The sequence below is a fragment of the Lipotes vexillifer genome, unplaced genomic scaffold, assembly GCF_000442215.2.
Source record: "Lipotes vexillifer unplaced genomic scaffold, Lipotes_vexillifer_v1.1 scaffold1048, whole genome shotgun sequence".
Taxonomy (NCBI): Eukaryota; Metazoa; Chordata; class Mammalia; order Artiodactyla; family Lipotidae; genus Lipotes; species Lipotes vexillifer.
The window spans coordinates 2887612-2898825 of record NW_006785351.1 but is presented as its reverse complement, the minus strand read 5'-3'; the positions used below and the strand labels follow the sequence as shown (position 1 = coordinate 2898825).

At 42.1% G+C, this 11214-nt stretch overlaps 1 protein-coding gene across 1 annotated transcript; it reads right to left on the bottom strand.

The window, feature by feature from the left end:
• Positions 1 to 2066: 2066 nt before the first annotated feature.
• Positions 2067 to 8647, bottom strand: CCDC190 (coiled-coil domain containing 190). The gene is given in 4 exon segments (XM_007457404.1): positions 2067 to 2090; positions 2092 to 2662; positions 2940 to 3063; positions 8461 to 8647. Coding segments are annotated over 4 exon segments (906 nt in total).
• Between the last annotated feature and the right edge of the window lie 2567 nt (positions 8648 to 11214).

Genomic DNA, 11214 nt, shown 5'->3' with positions numbered 1-11214 from the left:
CCTACCTTAGAGAGTTTTGCAAAGTTTAATACAATGGTCTATAGGTCAGGGTCTTTTATATTTTATCTCTCTCTCTCTCTCTTTTCTTTTTTTTAATGTCTTTATTGGAGGATAATTGCTTTACAATGCTGTGTTAGTTTCTGCTGTATAACAAAGTGAATCAGCTATATGTATACATATATCCCCATATCCCCTCCCTCTTGCATCTCCTTCCCACCCTCCTTCTCCCACCCCTCTAGGGGGTCACACAGCACCAAGCCGATCTCCCTGTGCTATGCAGCTGTTTCCCACTAGCTATCTATTTGGTAGTGTTTATATGTCAGTGCTACTGTCTCTAGGTCAGGGTCTTTTACCCCCCTCACCTGGGTTGTGACAACCAAACACATCTCTGGACATTATCAAATGTCTTTTGGGGAGCACATCTATCCCCAGGTGAGACCTCTGGTATGAATGAATGACTTTAAGCTGATTGCGTGATATCCTGGAGCTATCCTGGAGCTCAGTGTGGCTTGTGAAGATTAAGGATTTAAACTATTCTATAGAATTTAATAGGTTAGGACAAGCAAGGACCCATGCAACAGCTTTCCCTCTGGTTGTGTTGAGTTGTAGCAATAAAAGTATTGTATCCATCATATTGAAGAAGGAAATGTATTAGACTAAATGATAAGAATAAAATCTATGGCGTTAGAAGATTTGCAAATGCACAATTTTGTTGCAGTTCATGAAATGTCATTTGAAATAGAATGTATAAAATTTTGGAGTTAGAGATACAGGCAGATATGAGTCCATCAGATATATGAAGATACAAGCAGGATAACAAGAAGGAACATGCAGAATGCTTATTTCTCAAGTTCATGAGACTGAGGTGTACTTGGAACAGGGGCGATTAATCAAGTGGAGGAGACGACGAGGATGAGGCCAGGTCCTTGCTGCCTTGGCAATGACCCTGTCCTGAAGTTATGACCAGCACAGAGAAAAGACCCATTTAGAAGTGGGGTGAATCATTTTGAGAACTCATCCTTGAGGAGTGATTGTAATGGAGATAGACAAGGAAAAAGAACACTCAATAAAGGGCTGGGAAGTTTGCAAAGGAGTTTCTCCGCCCCGTGTGTTCCTATTCCTGCCAGCACAGTCGTGGGTGGTGTAAATAAATTAGGTATTCATCAGTCAATTTTGTTGCCCCTGGCCTGCTTTCCCCCACTGCTTTGCTTCTTGGAAGAAAATGTTAGAGGGGACACATTTCTTATAAACTGTTCATTATTCATTTTATAGGATCCAAAAAGTTTGATAAGAGCAGGTTGAAAGTGGGAATGAGGGAGGGTGGGAGGGAGACGCAAGAGGGAGGAGATATGGGGATACATGTATATGTATAGCTGATTCACTTTGTTATAAAGCTGAAACTAACACACCATTGTAAAGCAATTATACTCCAATAAAGATGTTAGAAAAAAAGCAAGTGGGAATGAGAAAACCAAAATGGAGCTATCTGGAAATAAAAGAAGAAAGGAAAGGGCTCCCAAAAAGAGCACAGAGCTGTGGTGGGAGAGGAGTTTTTATTTATAGATCATCATATTATGTACATATTTTCAATTGAGTTTCTATTCTTACCTTTATATGTGAAACTAAAACAAACAGAAGAGCCACCCCATTTTGCCAGCAGGTGGCACCATAAGAATCTCCTATAAGAAAAGGGTGGCAAATGTAAACAGGATCCTTAATATTTTACCTTTCAGGAAAACTCTTGACATCAATGTAGATTCATAATTTTGATGATATTAGCAACGTGTGTACATTGCTTAAAATGGTTTCGGAAGATTCATCTCTCCCTTCATTTTTCATGCTAACATTGCTCATTCAGTGAAAGATTATATTCCCATAAAAGGATAAAAAACTAGGTTTTAAGAAAAAAGTATATATATATATATATATATATATATATATATATATATATATACATACACACATATGTATTGCATATATATATTTGTATTGCTTACTACAGTTGCTTGGCAAATACTTTTATTTAGTGATTATAGCATATGTTATTGTGAGGATACGTTAGATGGTTAGAGAGGAAGTAACTTAGATGATCACCCTGTTTTTACATCCCTTTTCTGCTCTGGACTGTGGCGATTCCTTGTGCCCAAAGATCTCCCCAATGCTAAGCAATCTCTCAGACTCAGGGGGGACCTGGTGCAGGAGGTAGTGAGTGTTTCTGGCCTTTGCAAACAACTCTGAATAGGTTGATGTTTTGGGCTCGCCTTTGAAGTTCCCTCCACATTCCATGGGATTCAGGGGAATTTGTTTCCCAGTGGTGTGGTCTGGCCTTTTGTTGGCCTCATTTGATCTGGTCTCATCGCTGTGTGCCGTTCTGCTACCACCAGCTGGGCTGGAACTGGGGCCTTGGTCTAGGGTGTGAGTGGAGGCATCTTGATCTTGACATAGAAGAGAGATGCCCTTGTTGGAGTCAATGCCCTTCAGTGGGTTTATAGAATATTTCTCTTGGGCTTGCGGCTTCTCTTCTATAAAGTGGGAAATTCTGTTATTTTGAGATAGCGACTGCCTTTTGCTTTTCATGGGGTCCTTGGGACCAGTGTGATGGAAAGGAGGCATCTGGGACTTGGTTTTGTATATTCCTTGGATCGTATTTGTTGTCAGTGCTCTGGGGAAGGAGGCAAAAAGAAAGATCTCTGAAAACAGATGAAGAGGCTCATATTTAGCATTTTCAAGTTATTAGACCATGGCCCCTTTCAGTGTGGTATTAGGTGAGGTAATAAAGTGAGTGGGAAGAGCATGAAGGGTCAGAATGGGTGGTAACAACGTGGAGAAATGGCTCTTTCCTTAAGAAGAAAAAGGCAGCACTTTCTCAGGGAGAGGACGATTTAAAGAGGTCATTTGGGAAGAAGCCATATCCATGAGTTTAGTAAGCATTTTCTTACCTAAATTTATTAGCCTGTAGAACCCTGTGCTTCTGTCCTCCCTGTGATGAGAACATAAGAACATCTTCTGGTCTTTTCTGACTTCCATTCTCAAAGTAAGAGGAGAACTTTTTCTTGATGATATCTGTTTTGAGTTAATTAATAGGTGTTATGGGTTGAATTGTATCCTCTCCAAATGTCATATGTAGACATCCTAATCCCCAGTACTTCAGAATGTGACCTTATTTGGAGACAGGCCCTTTAGAGAGATAATCAAGTTAAGATGAGGTCATTAGGGTGAGCCCTAGTCCAATACGACTGGTGTCCTTATAATAAAGAGAAATTTGGACACAGAGACTCAGATAGAGGGAAGGTGATGGGAAGAGGCACAGGAAGAAGATGGCCATCTACAAGCCAAAGAGGGTGGCCTGGAACAGATCCTGCTTTCCCAGCCTTCAGAAGGAACCGACTCTTGATTTTGGACTTCAAGCCTCCAGAACTGTGAGAATACACTTCTGTTGCTTAAGCCACCCAGTTTGTGGTGCTTTGTTAGGTAGTGCTTTGTTAGGGTAGTCTAGTCATCAAGGACGCCACCTCCCTCGGACCTGGTCTTCTGAACACCCCATGGAGAGTAGGTATCTGGTCTTCAGCAACCTTTTTGAGAACTGAAGTGGGATTCAACCAAATGGCTTCTAATACAGTAACAGAAGAAGGAAAAGAATGATTGAAACTAGTTCTCTGGGCAGAGAAAGAATATATGAATACCATTGGATCACATTACACAATAGGCTGATCTGGCATGATGAATGGAAACAGAAACACCTAAAGCAGTTCCCCAATGTTTACCTCAAATATGTGAAAGAGGATTTAGAAACACCAAGGTCAGAGGTTTAAACTGACTTGGCCCATGGAGGTTTTGTCTGAATGTTTTATTTGGCAAGCATGGTGTTTTCAAAAGAAAATGACTGGGTGTGAGTGATACACAGAGCTGGTGCCCTATTGTTTCATTCACCTCAATTATGTGACCTCCTACCCCCCTGAGCCAAGAGTTGCATCTGCCGGCCATGAGTAAGTGGGTTTTTTGCTCTTTGAGTTAATGTTTCAGCATCTTGTAGTCATAGCTGCTGTAGAAGACCTGGTTTGTTTTTAAGACATCTCATGAGTTGGTCACTTAGAGTTGAAAGTCTTGCACTAGTTTGCTCTAATGGGAGTGAGTTCCCTAAATCTACATGGGTTAGTAGGCACCAGGCAGAGGACTTATGACCAGATAAAGGGCCTAGAATTTACATTAAACTCCTAATATTCTTTCATCAAATAACTTCTTGGTGAGGTAGTCAAGGCAAGAGATAGTCCTTTTGGGGTCGCTCTTCTGTTGTCTTCTTGAGTGTGTGTGTGTGTGTGTGTGTGTGTGTGTCCATCTAGTTATCCAATTTAACAAGGATGTATGAGTGCCTACTTTGTGCCAGGCAGTATATTCTTGACTCTGGTTTTTTTTTACCTTGAACATATAATTAATCATAAAGCTCTGACAATTCTCCATTTAAATATCTCGAAATGCTGGTCCACTTAAGATGCAATTTCATGGGAAGCAGCCGCATAGCACAGGGAGATCAGCTCCATGCTTTGTGTCCACCTAGACGGGTGGGATAGAGAGGGTGGGAGGGAGGGAGATGCAAGAGGGAGGAGATATGGGGATATATGTATATGTACAGCTGATTCATTTTGTTATAAACAGAAACTAACACACCATTGTAAAGCAATTATACTCCAATAAAGATGTTAAAAAAAAGAGGTAATTTCACTTTCTAAATATCTTAAGATACTCATTTTTTTTTCACCTGGCCAATGCCCTAGTTTAGGTCTTTAAACCCTGGCCTACACTCTGGAATTCTAGTCTACCTATCTAGTCTACCTTAAACATTACAACTGAATAATCCTTCTCACACGTGGGCATGTAATCTTCCCACTCCCAAACGCTGTAGGGTGAGATTTAAACTCTTTTGCAAGACCTATGAAGCTATTCATGATTGGAGACACTGCCTACACTGCTTTGTCTGTAAACATTTCACCTACACCTTCTCGTCACCCCTTACACCCCTGCAGGTTGAGCAACCTGTAGCAAATCATTCTCATGCATGTGCCTTTGTACATACTGTTCCTACTGCCAGGAGTGGCCTTGCCACGTGTCCTCGTGACAAACTGCCCACCCCCCACCCCACCCATCTTCATTCTCTTCCTCTTCTAAGATTCTGCTCATACACTGCCTCTTTTGGGACATCTCACCTGAACCCCTTTGATAGACATAGGAAACTTTCCATGCTCTTGTTCTACTTTGAAAACAACTCTAATTTAGCAATTAGTATTTTCTGCGATAATTTTTTGCAGGCATGGCTAACTTCCAATTTACATGTGAGCATCTCGAGGGCACAGACCATGTTTTTTCATATTTGCATTCCTGTGTCTATCTGAGATGCTATAATGGGGTTTTGTAAAGTCTGGCCCACAAAACACCTGTCCCAGAATAATCTGCCTTAGTGTCAGCTCATTTAAAAATGTGGATTTTGAGCCTAATTCCTAACCTACTGATCCAAATCTCTACAGATGAAGACTGGGAATATGCATTTTAAACAATCCACCTGGTGACACAGTGGTTAAGAATCTGCCTGCCAATGCAGGGGACACGGGTTCAGCCCTGGTCCCCCCCACCCCACCCATCTTCATTCTCTTCCTCTTCTAAGATTCTGCTCATACACTGCCTCTTTTGGGACATCTCACCTGAACCCCTTTGATAGACATAGGAAACTTTCCATGCTCTTGTTCTACTTTGAAAACAACTCTAATTTAGCAATTAGTATTTTCTGCGATAATTTTTTGCAGGCATGGCTAACTTCCAATTTACATGTGAGCATCTCGAGGGCACAGACCATGTTTTTTCATATTTGCATTCCTGTGTCTATCTGAGATGCTATAATGGGGTTTTGTAAAGTCTGGCCCACAAAACACCTGTCCCAGAATAATCTGCCTTAGTGTCAGCTCATTTAAAAATGTGGATTTTGAGCCTAATTCCTAACCTACTGATCCAAATCTCTACAGATGAAGACTGGGAATATGCATTTTAAACAATCCACCTGGTGACACAGTGGTTAAGAATCTGCCTGCCAATGCAGGGGACACGGGTTCGAGCCCTGGTCCGGGAAGATCCCACATGCCGCAGAGCAACTAAGCCTGTGTGCCACAACTACTGAGCCTGTGTTCTAGAACCTGCGAGCCACAACTACTGAAGCCTGTGAACCTAGAGCCTGTGCCCTGCAACGAAGAGTAGCCCCCGCTCGCTGCAACTAGAGAAAGCCCACTCGCAGCAATGAAGATCCAATGCAGCCAAAAGTAAAATAAATAAATAAATTTGTATTAAAAAAAATCCACCAACTGACATGTACCCTGTAGTTGAATCTCAATAACAATTTCATTAAGTGAATCATGGGAATATATTGCCTAGTACAGTGCCTGATAAATACTGACACTTAATTCATATTGTTTCCTTCTTTGTTCCCTAGTTTTACTGTCAAGAAGTCTGAGGCTCAGAGAGGATGTGACTTTCTAAAGGAAACAGAGACAGAGGCCCCTGAATCAAAGTTTGCTGCCTCCTTGTCCAGACTCTTTTTATACCACCTGTCCCTGATGCAAACTCTCTAGTCATCAAGGATAGCCACCTCCCTCGGACCTGGTCTTCTGAACACCCCATAGAGAGTAGGTATCTGGTCTTCAGCATCCTTTTTGAGAACTGAAGTGGGATTCAACCAAATGGCTTCTAAGATTCTTTTCCATTCTGTGACCTCTCATTCTAGTTTGGTTTAACCATTTATTACAGACAAGGAAGTTCAGTTATTTGCTCAGTTTCTCCTCTTTAAAACCCAAAGCTGGAGACTAGAAATAATTCTTAGGCCAGATGCCTGGACATTACTTTAGGGTCTTGTGTCCACCTATTAGCTGTGGAGACCTAAATGATTTTACATTCAATTGTGACACTTGGCTTTCCTCTTGAACATGCTACGTCATTTTCAGGGCTCCTGCACCTGCCTTAAGTAAGAAGGGACCGTAGTTTTGAAGAGCTGAGATAGACCCATTCGATGCTGAATATTAACATATGATTATTCTGTTATGGGAAAAATAGAACTAGTTTCTACAAACTGTATAACTATGGCAACTTTCAACAAAACAGTAGAAGAGTTTTAATCCTGTAACAATCTTTTACAGGATTGATTGACTGATGAGAGCAAACACTTATATAGCACTTATTTTGCATTTAGGTACTGTTTCAAGTGCTCACTGCATCCTCAGATGACTTTATGAGGTAGGAAACATCATTTACATTTTACTTTGGAGAAAACTGAGGCAGAGACAGGTCCAGTAAGCTGCCCAAGGCCTCACAGCTGGTAAGTGATAGAGTCAGGATTTCAACCCTGGCAATCTGGGTCTAGAGTCTGTATTCTTAGCCACCATGGTTTAATGGACGAAGATGGAATCACTGAGCAGGCAGTTTTATTTCCTTCTCTTTTTACTGAATGGTGTAGACAGCTTTGGAAGGTCTGAGATTCTGGATAGCATTGTGTAGCCCTTCCTTCTGTGATAATCAGTAGCTACTAACTAGAAACGAGTGTATGAAGTTAGTAGCATTATTCTTGTTATAACTACTTAACTATATAGTCTATGTTCATTGGTTAGTCTTCTAAGTGATATGTACATTTGGAAAGGATTATTCTTTGGAAACAGAAGGTTTTATGGGAGGGAATTATTACAAAGGATATGAGCTCAGAGCTTCTGAGTAAAGAGGCCTCTTTGGGTAAATGACAGAAATATTTGCCCTTTGGCTTAAGAAGACAAAGAAATCACAGTACCAACACACAACAATAGCTTGTGCAAAATTTTCGAATCTAAGCAAAATCTGTAAGCTCTCGTCTGAATACACTTTGGAGTACAAGGAGGGTAGATGACAAATTCACTTTCTGCAGAAGAAAGGAAAGGCCTAACTCTCATATTAGTGAGTGTTGAAAACAGCCAAGTGCTCCTTGCTCAGCCCTATCAGAGGTCAGCCATCATTACACAATTCTCTCTGGTCTCCAATCCCAGGGAAATTTTTTTGTTTTACTTCCTTTTCATAAGATGACTTGCACATTAATAGTTACTCAATGAATGCTTGTTGACCAGGCATAGAAAAGAAGTGAAACCAAATCAACCCAGATATAAGAAAGTAGAACATTAAGGCTTTAAGTCAGAGAGAGCTCATTTGAAAGACTGGGAGCCTGAGAAGTGTTAGCTCAAGAAGGTTTGCATGTGGGCTGCTCCAGAGAGCTGTGTAATTGAGGGAGAGAGGGACATGGATGGGTGGGCAGCCTAAAATCCAAGTTGAGATCAGAAGTTCTTGCTTCCTTGGTGTCCAGATCTCTGAAAGGGCCCTCGTCATGAGGTAGGGGATGTTACTCTTGCCTTAGCCAGCTGATGGCTTGCTGCCCTGCTCTGCCTCTCCCCATCCTGGAAGGCTTACCTTGCTGCAACCTCTGCAGTTCTTTTTGGAGCCGTCTCTGCTCCATGGTCAACAACTTCACATGGTATAGGCAGATATCCTCTAGTCTCTGCAGTTTTTGGCTGAGTCTGGCTTCAGCCTGCTTGGCGTTCTTCCCCTCCAAATCAAAGTGCTTCTGTAGTGGTCCCCCGACCGTGTGCCTCTCCATCCTCTTCATGGTCTAGAGACAATAGAACAAGATTCTCCCAGGCACCATGACAGACCTGATAAAGCAAAACGGGAAACCTGACCCCTGGCTTTTAACTGGAAGATCAGTGTTTGAATCCTGTGTTTTTCTGAATCCACAGCTGCCTAGTCAGGTTGAAGTCACACTATTAGAAAACTTTGCCCTGCTCACTAAAATATTATTCACAACCTAAAAGTTGAGAATTATGTTTCATTTGGCAGGAATTTTTAGGACTTCAAGCTCGGGAGGCATCATCTCAAGTAACCCTGAGAAAACTGCTCTGAGGAGGTGAGGGGGGAGCTAGGATATGTAGAAGTTTGCAACAAAGGTCAGGTAGTAGGAACAAAAGATTACTGCTAATAAAAGAAACCTAGATATCCCAAGTTAAGGAACTTGGCGTTTTACTATGTATGGGAAGATGCAAGAGTCTGGGCTCACTGAAATCATTCCTTTGATATACACCCCAGCTTATCTGGGGCCAGTATCCTCAGGGCTCACCAGCTCACCATCGGCTGTGTCTGCAGTCACTGATGACTGTGACATATTTTGTTTACTGATATGGCAGGCAATATTCCATTTATCAGCCTTATAATAACATGATTTTCCAGAGTGACACAGAAGTATTGAGGACAGAGTCATTCCTCTGAGCCTCAGTCTCCTTGCCAATAAAATAGACGGTAGGTTCCCTACAAAATCCTCAATCAGGTTGCTACAAAGATCAAGTGAAAACTACATTTGGGGGCAAAAATAATAAAAACACTTTACATATATAAGGCATTATTCGCCCTGTGAGATAAGTCTCTTCTAACTGTTCTTTAAAGTTTCCCCAAAGACCCGCTCAGGGGCCTGGAGAGGATTTGGGGACTTAGGACAGAGCCATTCTGGGGCCCTTTCAGTTCATTATTTCATGAACGTGAGGGTCCATGCAGCCTGCACTCCTACCATGTGGTGCTATGCTGAGGGCTGAGGGTAGTGGTGAATGAGACACAGCTCCTGCTCTCAAGGAACTTTCAGATTTACGATGCTGCAGTCTAATGGTGCATGCCAAATCTGAACAATCAATATTTCAAAGAGTGGGAAGAGTGGGATCTGTTGGTCACAAAATAGTACAGGTATCCAGAACAAGTAGTCTGGGAAGCTCTGGTGAAACCACTTGGATGGAAAGTGGTTCCTCTTCCCACCCTCGCCCACCTTCCTCCTCTGAGCTCTGTTGCACTAATAGGCAGGGACAAATCTTTCCTCCTCTTTGTGTCCCTCACAATATGCAGAGCTAAGAGCACAATATGTGCCTGGGATATAAATGGATTGCTATGAATAAAGCTTTGGTGATAACAACACAGGAAAAAGCTTAGCATTAAAAAGGAGGATAAGGTCAGAACACAGGAAAGAAATTTTAAGACAGCTTTTAGTCTAAAGCGTAGACTAAATTTTATTAAAGAATGTGGTGAGTAGCACTTACCTACAAATCCAGGGTTTGCTGAGAATGTTGCCTGCTTCTTTTGCTATGCCAGGTTGAACCTGGATTAATGTGCTTGTTTTTCTTCAGTAAATTTTAAGAGCTCAGTGTTGGGGAGGTGGGAGATAGACTTTTGGAGAGGGTTGAGGGGGAGAATGTTGAATACACTTGAAAGCTCTCTACCATGCCACCTCCCCCATCAGGAATGCTAACTCCCTGGGTGTGGGCACCAATCCCAGAGCTTGAAATAGCTCTGTGAGTTAAGGGAGGCTGCCAGCCTCCAGCCCTCCCCTCAAGGGGCCCACAGTGCCCCTTCTCAGCTGTGTCCATGGGAGCCAAGAATGAAAGCAAGGAGTGTCTTACTGTGGTCTCAGTCTCTCTCTATCCCTCTCTTTCCCCACCCACTTCTCTTTTCCCTCTTTTGCCATACTACTCCCCACTCTCCTCACAACGCCCAGTCCTACTTCTTGGAAACCAGATCAGGTTTCAAACAGAGGTACCCTGTTTTTTGTTGTCAGATTGTACACATTTTGTGCAGGAGAGTAATTTGTTTATTTTGTATTATTGCACACTGTACTGACTTTCCCCGGGCTTCTATCCATGTCTGTGTACCAGTGCTGAGTTAAGATTTTCAAAGTTGTCACAACAGAAACAGGCAAAGTGAAATTTAAATCGACTTTTGTGATCATATATTGGACTCTAAGGTAGAAGGTCAGTTGAACTACTGGTTATGGAGCAAGACATTAAGTGGGATTTTTATTGTTGCCTGAGGGCTTCCTCTGAAAACAAGAGGCATTAATGTGCCACAGTCTAAAAAGAACTGCCAATACTGGGGCCTATTAATTCCCCCAGAGCTTACTGAAAGGCAGCTAAACAGACCCTATTACTCATAATCATCACCTAGCAAATAAGCTGTTATAAGGAGATTACTGGGGAGAGGGAGAGGGAAATCCATTGTTCTCTCAGTGGGAGGTAATATCTTTCCCATCCTTTCTCATGAGGTAATTCTCTCACCTCCAGAATTTAAATGACTGGAATGGGGTTCCAGGAAAATCATCATAGAGGATGGGGTGCCTACACAAGGAAAGACTTA